The sequence below is a fragment of the Pseudophryne corroboree genome, chromosome 1 (assembly GCF_028390025.1).
Source record: "Pseudophryne corroboree isolate aPseCor3 chromosome 1, aPseCor3.hap2, whole genome shotgun sequence".
In the NCBI taxonomy this organism is placed as follows: Eukaryota; Metazoa; Chordata; class Amphibia; order Anura; family Myobatrachidae; genus Pseudophryne; species Pseudophryne corroboree.
In genome coordinates this window covers 93,876,168-93,892,561 of record NC_086444.1, presented here as the reverse complement: position 1 = coordinate 93,892,561, position 16,394 = coordinate 93,876,168, and the positions used below count along the sequence as shown (strand labels likewise).

The window sequence follows — 16,394 nt, the reverse complement described above, 5'->3', positions numbered from 1 at the left end:
TAAGGGATAATTGAAATGCCTTTTCTTCGTAGAAGAATCATCATTTCGGCCATTACCTTGGTAAAGACCCGAGGTGCCGTGGACAATCCAAACGGCAGCGTCTGAAACTGATAATGACAGTTTAGTACTACAAACCTGAGGTACCCTTGGTGAGAAGGGTATATCGGGACGTGGAGATAAGCATCTTTGATGTCCAGAGACACCATATAGTCCCCTTCTTCCAGGTTCGCTATCACTGCTCTGAGTGACTCCATCTTGAATTTGAACCTTTTTATGTAAGTGTTCAAGGATTTCAGATTTAAAATTGGTCTCACCGAGCCGTCCGGCTTCGGTACCACAAACAGCGTGGAATAATACCCCTTTCCTTGTTGCAGGAGGGGTACCTTGATTATCACCTGCTGGGAATACAGCTTGTGAATGGCTTCTAGAACTGCCTCCCTGTCGGAGGGAGACTTTGGTAAAGCAGACTTCAGGAAACGATGAGGGGGAAACGCCTCGAATTCCAGTTTGTACCCCTGCGATACTACCTGTAGAATCCAGGGATCCACTTGCGAGTGAGCCCACTGCGCGTTGAAATTTTTGAGACGGGCCCCCACCATATCTGAGTCTGCTTGTAAAGCCCCAGCGTCATGCTGAAGACTTGGCAGAAGCAGGGGAGGGCTTCTGCTCTTGGGAAGCGGCTGCATGGTGCAGTCTTTTTCCTCTTCCTCTGCCCCGGGGCAGAAAGAAGTGGCCTTTTGCTCGCTTGTACTTATGGGAACGAAAGAACTGAGATTGAAAAGACGGTGTCTTTTTCTGCTGATGTGGAGTGACCTGGGGTAAAAAGGTGGATTTTCCAGCCGTTGCCGTGGCCACCAGGTCCGATAGACCAGCCCCAAATAACTCCTCCCCTTTATACGGCAATACTTCCATGTGCCGTTTGGAATCCGCATCCCCTGACCACTGTCGCGTCCACAACGCTCTTCTGGCAGAGATGGACATAGCACTTACTCTTGATGCCAGGGTGCAAATATCCCTCTGTGCATCACGCATATATAATAATGCATCCTTTAAATGTTCTATAGTTAACAAAATATTGTCCCTATCCAGGGTATCAATATTCTCAGTCAGGGAATCCGACCATGCGACTCCAGCACTGCACATCCAGGCTGAGGCGATTGCTGGTCGCAGTATAACACCAGTATGTGTGTATATACTTTTTAGGATATTTTCCAGCCTTCTATCAGCTGGTTCTTTGAGGGTAGCCGTATCAGGAGACGGTAACGCTACTTGTTTAGATAAACGTGTGAGCGCCTTATCTACCCTAGGGGGTGTTTCCCAACGCGCCCTAACCTCTGGCGGGAAAGGATATAATGCTAATAATTTTTTAGAAATTAGCTGTTTTTTATCGGGAGAAACCCACGCTTTTTCACACACCTCATTTATTTCCTCTGACTCAGGAAAAAATATTGGTAGTTTTTTCTCACCCCACATAATACCCTTCTTTGTGGTACTTGTAGTGTCAGAAAGGTTCAATGCCTCTTTCATTGCCGTGATCATGTAACGTGTGGCCCTACTGGACATTACGTTTGTCTCGTCACCGTCGACACTAGACTCAGTATCTGTGTCAGGGTCTGTGTCGACCCACTGAGGTAACGGGCGTTTTAGCGCCCCTGACGGTGTCTGAGACGCCTGGACAGGCACTAACTGATTTGCCGGCTGTCTCATGTCGTCAACAGTTTTTTGCAAATTGCTGACATTATCACTTAATTGTTTAAATACAATCATCCAGTCAGGTGTCGACTCCCTAGGGGGTGACATCACCAACGCAGGCAACTGCTCCGCCTCCACATAATTTTCCTCCTCATACATGTCGACACACGCGTACCGACACACAGCACACACACACCGGGAATGCTCTGATAGAGGACAGGACCCCACTTAGCCCTTTGGAGAGACAGAGGGAGAGTCTGCCAGCACACACCCAGCGCTATATATATATATATACAGGGATAACCTTATATAAGTGTTATTCCCTTATAGCTGCTGTTAATTATTGTTATTTGCTGCCAACAATGCCCCCCCTTCTCTTTTTTACCCTGATTCTGAAGCAGGACTGCAGGGGAGAGTCAGGGAGCCGTCCTTCCAGCGGAGCTGTGAGGGAAAATGGCGCTTGTGTGCTGAGGAGATAGGCTCCGCCCCTTCACGACGTCCTTATCTCCCGCTTTTTTGTGTAAAATGGCAGGGGATTAAAATACATCCATATAGCCCAGGAGCTATATGTGATGTATTCTGTTTTGCCACCTAAGGTATTCTGTTATATTGCGTCTCAGGGCGCTCCCCCCCCAGCGCCCTGCACCCTCAGTGACCGGAGTGTGAAGTGTGCTGAGAGCAATGGCGCACAGCTGCGGTGCTGTGCGCTACCTTAGTCTGAAGACAGGATGTCTTCTGCCGCCGATTTCACCGGACCTCTTCGTCTCTTCTGGCTCTGTAAGGGGGACGGCGGCGCGGCTCCGGTGACCCATCCAGGCTGAACCTGTGATCGTCCCTCTGGAGCTAGTGTCCAGTAGCCTAAGAAACCCGATCCACTCTGCACTCAGGTGAGTCCGTTTCTTCTCCCCTTAGTCCCACGATGCAGTGAGCCTGTTGCCAGCAGGACTCACTGAAAATAAAAAAACCTAACTAAACTTTTATTCTAAGCAGCTCAGGAGAGCCACCTAGATTGCACCCTTCTCGGCCGGGCACAAAAATCTAACTGAGGCTTGGAGGAGGGTCATAGGGGGAGGAGCCAGTGCACACCACCTGATCCTTAAGCTTTTATTTTGTGCCCTGTCTCCTGCGGAGCCGCTATATCCCCATGGTCCTTACGGAGTCCCAGCATCCACTAGGACGTCAGAGAAATGTGTATTATTCACATTGCTATGCAAATAGGACGCACAGGCAGACTCTGCTGATTAAAAAAGGTATGCCTGTATTCTCTCTACATCTGCAGCTGTTTCTGCATATGAAATAGTATGTTGCAGTGTTTTCTAGGAAAACCCTGTAACGTAGCATTTCCTATGCAGATACAGCCGCAGTCACACACTGAATATAGACATGCTGCATATCATTTTAATCAGCATAAGCTGCCTGTGCGTCCTATTCGCATCATTTTGCGAATAAGACATATTTTAATGGAAAAAGTTGAATGTAAAGACGCTCGGCGCTGCAGAGTCACACCACGGCATGGTATGACATGAAGGGCTATTTAAGGTGCAACGAGGCTATATGTACAGTAAGTGGACACATCTGTACACACACACACAGCAGTATAGCCATTATGCCTCCTACACACACACACAGTTTTGAATGGCCATAAGCAAACGATGTCCGGGGTACTCCTGGCAGGCAACATTAGAAGCTAAGAGGGTAACTCAATTCGGAGTGATGTCTGAACAATCTGGGAAACCTGTAATAGTGACACATAACGACCACAACATTATCATATAAGCAACCCAACATTGTCCCAAACTGAATATGCCACTATATCTCTCCCTACGAGAGCTTAACTCCAGACATAGAAAACCATCTTATAATGTATACTTTACTAGAAAGGAATGCCAATGTAATATAATAGCAAATGTAGAGGTATATTTACTAAAGGCCCGTTCACACTAGTCGATATAGTAAACGTCGCTTATTTTAGCCCTCCCTGAGCGATGTTGTTTACTATATCGACTAGTCTGTTCGCTGTAAACGGCGAGCGATGCGCGGTCCTGCGGGTCGTTTACGACCCTCAGTCACGGACGTATATGCAGCTCAATTTGAACTCATCGTTCAAAGCTGCATGCGCGGGTCGGCTGTGGCATTACGTCACTGTTCGATATCACTAGCGATATCGCACAGTGAGTGTGACCATGTCAGGCGGCCCGAGAGGGGGACATACTAGGCGATGTTGCTCACCAAGCACATCGCCTAGTGTGTACCCACCTTAAAGCCTTGGAGAGAGATAAACTACCAACCAACCAGATCCTAACCAGGGGCAAATTAGCCATAGGGCTCACCAGGAAGATTCCTGGTAGGCCGATGTGTCTGTGGGACCTGTTTTGTTTGTTGTCACGCCCCACTTGACAGCTATCCCACCGCACGCAGTGTCCCCATTCATTCTGTTACCAGCAACTGTGCCAACCAGTGATACTGCCACGGCTACACAGTATATTATACCTCTTGTGCTGCCCATGTCGGGCCACTTTACTAAATTTTACAGGGCCACTCCGGACCATCACAAGCACCATGTTTCCAGAGACCTGCGCATGTGCAGTAGACTCTGGCACAATGCCGCAGCCTGCGGCGCCGTGGAGAGGAGGGGGCCCAGCCGGAGTCTGCACACAGGCCCCTCTTCTTATAAAACGCCCATATGTATATATATATATATATATATATAGTTAGGGTGACCATTTTATCCCTTTCACCTGGTTCTGAAATGTATTTATAAAGCTGTGTATGGTCTCAGGTTTTATTAAATGTATTATCCTGTGTTTTAGGGGTATGGTCTCAGGTTTTATTAGTCACCGGCAGGAGGTTGGGCACTCACCGGCAGCCTGTCCAGTGGCCCGTCACTGTAACCCAGGTCGGGGCTGTCACTCTCAGCTCCCCGCACTGCCCGGCCTCTCACACTCTGCAGGTAGCGGTCTCTCAGCTGTCTGAAGCCCTTTATGATAGCAGCCTCCAGCCGAGTCCATTCCACCGGAGAGACAGCGCCCCCCTCTGCCATCCTGCGCTCCTCTCTCTAGTGGACAACACACCCGTCCCCAGCACCGGCCTGGGTGTCAATGTATATTACTGCCGTAGAGTCACGTCTGTCCCACACTCCCACTTCCTGCTGCACGGAGTCCACCAGACACTTCCAGCATCATCACGGGAGTGTCAGTGCCGGGAAATCCCACGCCAGGGGGCAGACATGTTCCTCGTCACGTGATTCGTAGCCCTGGTCACATGACCTGCTCCTAGCAACCGGGTGTACACAAAGCAGCATGGTAACCAAGTGATGTGTGAGTGTGCAGTCCTCTCTGGGAAACGTGCTCACCCACACTGTACTATTGCTGAAGCCTGGTTGGTTGTAATTGCCTAAAAGAAAAACAGATTCCTTCTATTTATATGTGTTAATAGATATATCTATCTATCGAGATATATCTATCTATTTATAGAGTGTATCTCTCATTTAATAATTGCCAATTTACATTGAGAATTCACAAAGACATTTTTATTCTCATCCATGTGAATTGGCGAACACGGGTGGTCTTCAGTATGCCGGCGGTCGGGCTCCCGGCGACCAGCATACCGGCGCCGGGAGCCCGACCGCCGGCATACCAACCGCCGGCATACCGACACTTATTCTCCCTCGTGGGGGTCCACGACCACCCTGGAGGGAGAATAAAATAGCGTGGCGCGCATAGTGCGCCACCGTGCCCGCATAGCGCGCCACCGTGCCCGCAGCGTGGCGAGCACAGCGAGCCCGCAAGGGGCTCATTTGCTCTCGCCACACTGTCGGTAAGCCGGCGGTCGGGCTCCCGGCGCCCGTATGCTGGTCGCCAGGAACCCGACCGCCGGCATACCATACCACACCCGGCGAACACCACCAGCTATTCCAGTTGTCATCATTCTGACACACCTTTACTTGTGTTCCTCCTGCAGTTGCACATTCTTTTAAGGCAGTGATTGTCAACCTTTTTAAACTCGTGGCACACTAAACAAGATTTTAAAATTGCTAAGGCACACCATCAGTTTTTTTAATCAAATATAATACATATAATAACAAATATCGACATATATCTATTATGTTGATATTTGTTATTATTTCTCTTCACACATGCCCCTCATTATATTTTCACATACCTGTCCCCCATATTAATGCAACACACCTGCCCCCTAGTAATACCACAGATCTGTCCCCCCAAATAATGCCACACACCTGCCCCTCATATTTCCACACACCAGCTCCCCCCTTAGTAATTCCACACAACAGCTCCCCCACTTAGTAATTCCACACACATGCCCCTCATATTTCCACACACCAGCCCCCCCCCTCTTAGTAATTCCACACACATGCCCCTCATATTTCTACACACCAGCTCGCCCACTTAGTAATTCCACACACATGGCCCTCATATTTCCACATACCAGCTACCCCCCCCCCCCCTAAGTAATTCCACACACCAGCTCCCCCCCCCCCCTTAGTAAATTCCACACACCAGCTCACCCCCCCACCTAGTAATTCCACACACATGCCCTCATATTTCCAGATACCTACCCCCCCCCCCTCTTAGTAATTCCACTAACCTGTCCCCATAATAATTTGTCACGCTTTAATAAACGTGAAAACTCAGTGAGGAGCGCTGGACTTCACCAGGAAGCACGGAGCAGCAGAGCAGTGTGTGAGTGAATGAGTGAGCGGGCGGGCGGGAATGCAACATGTGGTGCATGACCTATGACTCACCATAGGTCACGGGCCGCCTGTCGCGAAACAGTAGTGCAGCGCTGGACAAGCCTATCTGGTTGGCGCCGGTGGCAGGTGTGGCTGGCGGGCGGCAGGCAGCGATCTGGTTGGTGCCGATGGCAGGTCTGGCTGGCGGGTGGCAGGCTGCAGCGGCGGCGGGTCTGTGCGGCGGGCTTACATCTAGCAACTTGTCATGGCAGGCACACCAGTTGAAAAAAACTGGTTCTGCTGCGGGGTACACTGGGCTCCACAAGGATAGACATTGGGGTGTAAAGTAGGATCTTGATCCAAGGCACCAACAGGCTCAAAGCTTTGACTGTTCCCAGAATGCACAGCGCCGCCTCCTCTATAACCCCGCCTCCCTGCACAGGAGCTCAGTTTTGTAGTTGGTGCTGCAGTAAGCAAGCACATAACAGAGGGGCTGCTCCAGGCTGCCCTAAGAATAGAGATGAGCGGGTTCGGTTCCTCTGAATCCGAACCCGCCCGAACTTCAGGTTTTTTTACACGGGTCCGAGCAGGCTCGGATCTTCCCGCCTTGCTCGGCTAACCCGAGCGCGCCCGAACGTCATCATCACGCTGTCGGATTCTCGCAAGGCTCGGATTCTATCGCGAGACTCGGATTCTATATAAGGAGCCGCGCGTCGCCGCCATTTTCACACGTGCATTGAGAGTCATAGGGAGAGGACGTGGCTGGCGTCCTCTCCGTTTAGAGAAGAGAGAGACACAGTATTTTGGGGAGCATTATTAGGAGGAGTACTACTATACTGTATACTACTATACTACTTGCTGAAGTGATATTTATAGATTAGATAGTGTGACTGTAAGTGTATTATCTGACTTGTGGGGGAGACACTGACAGTGGGGAGCAGTTAGAGTCTGAGAGCAGGACTCAGGAGTACATATAACGTACAGTGCACACTTTTGCTGCCAGAGTCAGTGCCACACTGCCATTGTTGTGACCACACTGACCACCAGTATAATAATATATTTTGTGATTGTCTGCTTAGGCCTCGGAGTACTAGTTGCAAGTTGCAACGTGACCTGAAGTGACCACCAGTTTAATAATCAATCACCACCAGTTTAATATATATATATATATATATATATATATAATTGTATATAATATATATATATATATATAATATTGTATACCACCTACCCGTGGTTTTTTTTTTCTTCATTCTTCTTTATACATACTACTATAGTAGCTTACTGTAGCAGTCTGCGGTGCTGTGCTGACCTGACAGTGTCCAGCAGGTCCGTCATCAGTCATTACATAATAAATATATATAGTACCTGTCCGGCTGCAGTACTAGTGATATTATATTGATTTCATCTCATTATCAATAATTTATCATCCAGTCTAGACTCTATATTAGCAGCAGACACAGTACGTTAGTCCACGGCTGTAGCTACCTCTGTGTCGGCACTCGGCAGTCCATCCATAATTGTATACCACCTACCCGTGGTTTTTTTTTTTTCTTTCTTCTTTGTACATACTACTATAGTATAGTAGCTTACTGTAGCAGTCTGCGGTGCTGCTGAGCTGACAGTGTCCAGCAGGTCCGTCATCAGTCATCATTACCTAATAAATATATTATCTACCTGTCCGGCTGCAGTACTAGTGATATTATATATACATACATATATATATTGATTTCATCTCATTATCAATCATCCAGTCTATATTAGCAGCAGACACAGTACGTTAGTCCACGGCTGTAGCTACCTCTGTGTCGGCACTCGGCAGTCCATCCATAATTGTATACCACCTCCCCGTGGTTTTTTTTTTTCTTTCTTCTTTGTACATACTACTATAGTATAGTAGCTTACTGTAGCAGTCTGCGGTGCTGCTGAGCTGACAGTGTCCAGCAGGTCCGTCATCAGTCATCATTACCTAATAAATATATTATCTACCTGTCCGGCTGCAGTACTAGTGATATTATATATACATACATATATATATTGATTTCATCTCATTATCAATCATCCAGTCTATATTAGCAGCAGACACAGTACGTTAGTCCACGGCTGTAGCTACCTCTGTGTCGGCACTCGGCAGTCCATCCATAATTGTATACCACCTACCCGTGGTTTTTTTTTTTTTCTTTCTTCTTTGTACATACTACTATAGTATAGTAGCTTACTGTAGCAGTCTGCGGTGCTGCTGAGCTGACAGTGTCCAGCAGGTCCGTCATCAGTCATCATTACCTAATAAATATATTATCTACCTGTCCGGCTGCAGTACTAGTGATATTATATATACATACATATATATATATTGATTTCATCTCATTATCATCCAGTCTATATTAGCAGCAGACACAGTACGGTAGTCCACGGCTGTAGCTACCTCTGTGTCGGCACTCGGCAGTCCATCCATAATTGTATACCACCTACCCGTGGTTTTTTTTTTTCTTTCTTCTTTGTACATACTACTATAGTATAGTAGCTTACTGTAGCAGTCTGCGGTGCTGCTGAGCTGACAGTGTCCAGCAGGTCCGTCATCAGTCATCATTACCTAATAAATATATTATCTACCTGTCCGGCTGCAGTACTAGTGATATTATATATACATACATATATATATATTGATTTCATCTCATTATCATCCAGTCTATATTAGCAGCAGACACAGTACGGTAGTCCACGGCTGTAGCTACCTCTGTGTCGGCACTCGGCAGTCCATCCATAATTGTATACCACCTACCCGTGTTTTTTTTTTCTTTCTTCTTTGTACATACTACTATAGTATAGTAGCTTACTGTAGCAGTCTGCGGTGCTGCTGAGCTGACAGTGTCCAGCAGGTCCGTCATCAGTCATCATTACCTAATAAATATATTATCTACCTGTCCGGCTGCAGTACTAGTGATATTATATATACATACATATATATATATTGATTTCATCTCATTATCATCCAGTCTATATTAGCAGCAGACACAGTACGGTAGTCCACGGCTGTAGCTACCTCTGTGTCGGCACTCGGCAGTCCATCCATAATTGTATACCACCTACCCGTGGTTTTTTTTTTTCTTTCTTCTTTGTACATACTACTATAGTATAGTAGCTTACTGTAGCAGTCTGCGGTGCTGCTGAGCTGACAGTGTCCAGCAGGTCCGTCATCAGTCATCATTACCTAATAAATATATTATCTACCTGTCCGGCTGCAGTACTAGTGATATTATATATACATACATATATATATATTGATTTCATCTCATTATCATCCAGTCTATATTAGCAGCAGACACAGTACGGTAGTCCACGGCTGTAGCTACCTCTGTGTCGGCACTCGGCAGTCCATCCATAAGTATACTAGTATCCATCCATCTCCATTGTTTACCTGAGGTGCCTTTTAGTTGTGCCTATTAAAATATGGAGAACAAAAATGTTGAGGTTCCAAAATTAGGGAAAGATCAAGATCCACTTCCACCTCGTGCTGAAGCTGCTGCCACTAGTCATGGCCGAGACGATGAAATGCCAGCAACGTCGTCTGCCAAGGCCGATGCCCAATGTCATAGTACAGAGCATGTCAAATCCAAAACACCAAATATCAGTAAAAAAAGGACTCCAAAACCTAAAATAAAATTGTCGGAGGAGAAGCGTAAACTTGCCAATATGCCATTTACCACACGGAGTGGCAAGGAACGGCTGAGGCCCTGGCCTATGTTCATGGCTAGTGGTTCAGCTTCACATGAGGATGGAAGCACTCAGCCTCTCGCTAGAAAACTGAAAAGACTCAAGCTGGCAAAAGCACCGCAAAGAACTGTGCGTTCTTCGAAATCCCAAATCCACAAGGAGAGTCCAATTGTGTCGGTTGCGATGCCTGACCTTCCCAACACTGGACGTGAAGAGCATGCGCCTTCCACCATTTGCACACCCCCTGCAAGTGCTGGAAGGAGCACCCGCAGTCCAGTTCCTGATAGTCAGATTGAAGATGTCAGTGTTGAAGTACACCAGGATGAGGAGGATATGGGTGTTGCTGGCGCTGGGGAGGAAATTGACCAGGAGGATTCTGATGGTGAGGTGGTTTGTTTAAGTCAGGCACCCGGGGAGACACCTGTTGTCCGTGGGAGGAATATGGCCGTTGACATGCCTGGTGAAAATACCAAAAAAATCAGCTCTTCAGTGTGGAGGTATTTCAACAGAAAAGCGGACAACAGGTGTCAAGCCGTGTGTTGCCTTTGTCAAGCTGTAATAAGTAGGGGTAAGGACGTTAACCACCTCGGAACATCCTCCCTTATACGTCACCTGCAGCGCATTCATAATAAGTCAGTGACAAGTTAAAAAACTTTGGGTGACAGCGGAAGCAGTCCACTGACCAGTAAATCCCTTCCTCTTGTAACCAAGCTCACGCAAACCACCCCACCAACTCCCTCAGTGTCAATTTCCTCCTTCCCCAGGAATGCCAATAGTCCTGCAGGCCATGTCACTGGCAATTCTGACGATTCCTCTCCTGCCTGGGATTCCTCCGATGCATCCTTGCGTGTAACGCCTACTGCTGCTGGCGCTGCTGTTGTTGCTGCTGGGAGTCGATGGTCATCCCAGAGGGGAAGTCGGAAGACCACTTGTACTACTTCCAGTAAGCAATTGACTGTCCAACAGTCCTTTGCGAGGAAGATGAAATATCACAGCAGTCATCCTGCTGCAAAGCGGATAACTGAGGCCTTGACAACTATGTTGGTGTTAGACGTGCGTCCGGTATCCGCCGTTAGTTCACAGGGAACTACACAATTTCTTGAGGTAGTGTGCCCCCGTTACCAAATACCATCTAGGTTCCACTTCTCTAGGCAGGCGATACCGAAAATGTACACAGACCTCAGAAAAAGACTCACCAGTGTCCTAAAAAATGCAGCTGTACCCAATGTCCACTTAACCACGGACATGTGGACAAGTGGAGCAGGGCAGGGTCAGGACTATATGACTGTGACAGCCCACTGGGTAGATGTATGGACTCCCGCCGCAAGAACAGCAGCGGCGGCACCAGTAGCAGCATCTCGCAAACGCCAACTCTTTCCTAGGCAGGCTACGCTTTGTATCACCGCTTTCCAGAATACGCACACAGCTGAAAACCTCTTACGGCAACTGAGGAAGATCATCGCGGAATGGCTTACCCCAATTGGACTCTCCTGTGGATTTGTGGCATCGGACAACGCCAGCAATATTGTGTGTGCATTAAATATGGGCAAATTCCAGCACGTCCCATGTTTTGCACATACCTTGAATTTGGTGGTGCAGATTTTTTTAAAAAACGACAGGGGCGTGCAAGAGATGCTGTCGGTGGCCAGAAGAATTGCGGGACACTTTCGGCGTACAGGCACCACGTACAGAAGACTGGAGCACCACCAAAAACTACTGAACCTGCCCTGCCATCATCTGAAGCAAGAAGTGGTAACGAGGTGGAATTCAACCCTCTATATGCTTCAGAGGTTGGAGGAGCAGCAAAAGGCCATTCAAGCCTATACAATTGAGCACGATATAGGAGGTGGAATGCACCTGTCTCAAGCGCAGTGGAGAATGATTTCAATGTTGTGCAAGGTTCTGATGCCCTTTGAACTTGCCACACGTGAAGTCAGTTCAGACACTGCCAGCCTGAGTCAGGTCATTCCCCTCATCAGGCTTTTGCAGAAGAAGCTGGAGACATTGAAGGAGGAGCTAACACGGAGCGATTCCGCTAGGCATGTGGGACTTGTGGATGGAGCCCTTAATTCGCTTAACAAGGATTCACGGGTGGTCAATCTGTTGAAATCAGAGCACTACATTTTGGCCACCGTGCTCGATCCTAGATTTAAAGCCTACCTTGGATCTCTCTTTCCGGCAGACACAAGTCTGCTGGGGTTGAAAGACCTGCTGGTGAGAAAATTGTCAAGTCAAGCGGAACGCGACCTTCAACATCTCCTCCTTCACATTCTCCCGCAACTGGGGGTGCGAGGAAAAGGCTCAGAATTCCGAGCCCACCCGCTGGCGGTGATGCAGGGCAGTCTGGAGCGACTGCTGATGCTGACATCTGGTCCGGACTGAAGGACCTGACAACGATTACGGACATGTTGTCTACTGTCACTGCATATGATTCTCTCACCATTGAAAGAATGGTGGAGGATTATATGAGTGACCGCATCCAAGTAGGCATGTCACACAGTCCGTACTTATACTGGCAGGAAAAAGAGGCAATTTGGAGGCCCTTGCACAAACTGGCTTTATTCTACCTAAGTTGCCCTCCCACAAGTGTGTACTCCGAAAGAGTGTTTAGTGCCGCCGCTCACCTTGTCAGCAATCGGCGTACGAGGTTACATCCAGAAAATGTGAGGAAGATGATGTTCATTAAAATGAATTATAATCAATTCCTCCGTGGAGACATTGACCAGCAGCAATTGCCTCCACAAAGTACACAGGGAGCTGAGATGGTGGATTCCAGTGGGGACGAATTGATAATCTGTGAGGAGGGGGATGTACACGGTGATATATCGGAGGATGATGATGAGGTGGACATCTTGCCTCTGTAGAGCCAGTTTGTGCAAGGAGAGATTAATTGCTTCTTTTTTGGTGGGGGTCCAAACCAACCCGTCATTTCAGTCACAGTCGTGTGGCAGACCCTGTCACTGAAATGATGGGTTGGTTAAAGTGTGCATGTCCTGTTTATACAACATAAGGGTGGGTGGGAGGGCCCAAGGACAATTCCATCTTGCACCTCTTTTTTCTTTAATTTTTCTTTGCGTCATGTGCTGTTTGTGGAATGTTTTTTGGAAGGGCCATCCTGCGTGACACTGCAGTGCCACTCCTAGATGGGCCCGGTGTTTGTGTCGGCCACTAGGGTCGCTTATCTTACTCACACAGCTACCTCATTGCGCCTCTTTTTTTCTTTGCGTCATGTGCTGTTTGGGGAGGGTTTTTTGGAAGGGCCATCCTGCGTGACACTGCAGTGCCACTCCTAGATGGGCCCGGTGTTTGTGTCGGCCACTAGGGTCGCTTATCTTACTAACACAGCTACCTCATTGCGCCTCTTTTTTTCTTTGCGTCATGTGCTGTTTGGGGAGGGTTTTTTGGAAGGGCCATCCTGCGTGACACTGCAGTGCCACTCCTAGATGGGCACGGTGTTTGTGTCGGCCACTAGGGTCGCTTATCTTACTCACACAGCTACCTCATTGCGCCTCTTTTTTTCTTTGCGTCATGTGCTGTTTGGGGAGGGTTTTTTGGAAGGGCCATCCTGCGTGACACTGCAGTGACACTCCTAGATGGGCACGGTGTTTGTGTCGGCCACTAGGGTCGCTTATCTTACTCACACAGCTACCTCATTGCGCCTCTTTTTTTCTTTGCGTCATGTGCTGTTTGGGGAGGGTTTTTTGGAAGGGCCATCCTGCGTGACACTGCAGTGCCACTCCTAGATGGGCCCCGTGTTTGTGTCGGCCACTAGGGTCGCTTATCTTACTCACACAGCTACCTCATTGCGCCTCTTTTTTTCTTTGCGTCATGTGCTGTTTGGGGAGGGTTTTTTGGAAGGGCCATCCTGCGTGACACTGCAGTGCCACTCCTAGATGGGCACGGTGTTTGTGTCGGCCACTAGGGTCGCTTATCTTACTCACACAGCTACCTCATTGCGCCTCTTTTTTTCTTTGCGTCATGTGCTGTTTGGGGAGGGTTTTTTGGAAGGGCCATCCTGCGTGACACTGCAGTGCCACTCCTAGATGGGCACGGTGTTTGTGTCGGCCACTAGGGTCGCTTATCTTACTCACACAGCTACCTCATTGCGCCTCTTTTTTTCTTTGCGTCATGTGCTGTTTGGGGAGGGTTTTTTGGAAGGGCCATCCTGCGTGACACTGCAGTGCCACTCCTAGATGGGCCCGGTGTTTGTGTCGGCCACTAGGGTCGCTTATCTTACTCACACAGCTACCTCATTGCGCCTCTTTTTTTCTTTGCGTCATGTGCTGTTTGGGGAGGGTTTTTTGGAAGGGCCATCCTGCGTGACACTGCAGTGCCACTCCTAGATGGGCCCGGTGTTTGTGTCGGCCACTAGGGTCGCTTATCTTACTCACACAGCTACCTCATTGCGCCTCTTTTTTTCTTTGCGTCATGTGCTGTTTGGGGAGGGTTTTTTGGAAGGGCCATCCTGCGTGACACTGCAGTGCCACTCCTAGATGGGCACGGTGTTTGTGTCGGCCACTGGGGTCGCTTATCTTACTCACACAGCTACCTCATTGCGCCTCTTTTTTTCTTTGCGTCATGTGCTGTTTGGGGAGGGTTTTTTGGAAGGGCCATCCTGCGTGACACTGCAGTGCCACTCCTAGATGGGCCCGGTGTTTGTGTCGGCCACTAGGGTCGCTTATATTACTCACACAGCTACCTCATTGCGCCTCTTTTTTTCTTTGCGTCATGTGCTGTTTGGGGAGGGTTTTTTGGAAGGGCCATCCTGCGTGACACTGCAGTGCCACTCCTAGATGGGCCCGGTGTTTGTGTCGGCCACTAGGGTCGCTTATCTTACTCACACAGCTACCTCATTGCGCCTCTTTTTTTCTTTGCATCATGTGCTGTTTGGGGAGTGTTTTTTGGAAGGGCCATCCTGCGTGACACTGCAGTGCCACTCCTAGATGGGCACGGTGTTTGTGTCGGCCACTAGGGTCGCTTAGCTTAGTCATCCAGCGACCTAGGTGCAAATTTTAGGACTAAAAATAATATTGTGAGGTGTGAGGTATTCAGAATAGACTGAAAATGAGTGGAAATTATGGTTTTTGAGGTTAATAATACTTTGGGATCAAAATGACCCCCAAATTCTATGATTTAAGCTGTTTTTTAGTGTTTTTTGAAAAAAACACCCGAATCCAAAACACACCCGAATCCGACAAAAAAAATTCGGTGAGGTTTTGCCAAAACGCGGTCGAACCCAAAACACGGCCGCGGAACCGAACCCAAAACCAAAACACAAAACCCGAAAAATTTCAAGTGCACATCTCTACCTAAGAAGAGCTTTTTTTGAAGAAAAAAAAGACTACAAGGGCAGCAGCGGTGGTAAATGTCAGAAGACATTCACTGCTGCAGCTCCAGCTCTCCCCAGCGGCGCTGTATACTCCCGAGCCCTGGTTGCCGGGTAACTACAGCCAGAGGCTCCGGTTATCTTCACGGTCAGGCACACATGACGGGGGCTCTCTGGGATTGCGTGGCCGCGCTTCGGGAGGTGGTAAGTGGGTCCTGCTTGCGGGACCCGGTCTTTATCGCGATCCGGCGTGGTCAGTGGGAGGCGGGTGCGCGCGCTGGTGGTGGACACTGTGGCAGTACAGGCGATCCCACTAGATCACCAGGGCATGGGTGCAGGTCAGGTTTTCTCTCTAAACCATTTTCAGTAGCCCACAGTACCCGGTGGTTTTGCCAGCAGGGGGATAAGGCTTAGACCTGAAGCCCCTCCCCCAGCCCCAGGGCGCCATTTCCCGCAAATGTTCCCGCCCTGGAGCTGCATATCTGTCTCTCCCTCACTCCCTGTCAGTGTCTGGGCGCCATTATCTCTCAGCTTCACTGTTCCTGGGACTGCTTGGGCAAATCCTCCTGTGTAAAGCCGTGTGATAGTCAGTGCTGTGACTTTACATGACACTTAAGTATTCTACCTGCCTTTATAGATAGTGCTAGTTAAGAAAGAGTGCATTTAGTCAGGGTTTTCTAGTACAATTACCCTGTGATATACATCCAGTTCTTACTGTGCAGTGTTATAATAAGATTTTACTCACCGGTAAATCTATTTCTCGTAGTCCGTAGTGGATGCTGGGGACTCCGTAAGGACCATGGGGAATAGACGGGCTTCGCAGGAGACTGGACACTCTAAAGAAAGAATTAGTACTACTGGTGTGCACTGGCTCCTCCCTCTATGCCCCTCCTCCAGACCTCAGTTAAGGAAACTGTGCCCGGAAGAGCTGACATTACAAGGAAAGGATTTTGGGAATCCAGGGTAAGACTC

At 48.5% G+C, this 16,394-nt stretch overlaps 1 protein-coding gene across 1 annotated transcript in view; it reads right to left on the bottom strand.

Annotated features, from left to right (window-relative positions):
• FBXO4 (F-box protein 4) overlaps positions 1-4,943 on the bottom strand; it is a 65,580-nt gene extending 60,637 nt beyond the window's left edge. Inside the window, exon 1 of the mRNA XM_063938657.1 lies at positions 4,553-4,943. Coding sequence (XP_063794727.1) covers positions 4,553-4,732 — 180 coding nt within the window. The 5' untranslated portion in view covers positions 4,733-4,943. The remainder of the gene's footprint in view (positions 1-4,552) is intronic.
• Positions 4,944-16,394: the final 11,451 nt, after the last annotated feature.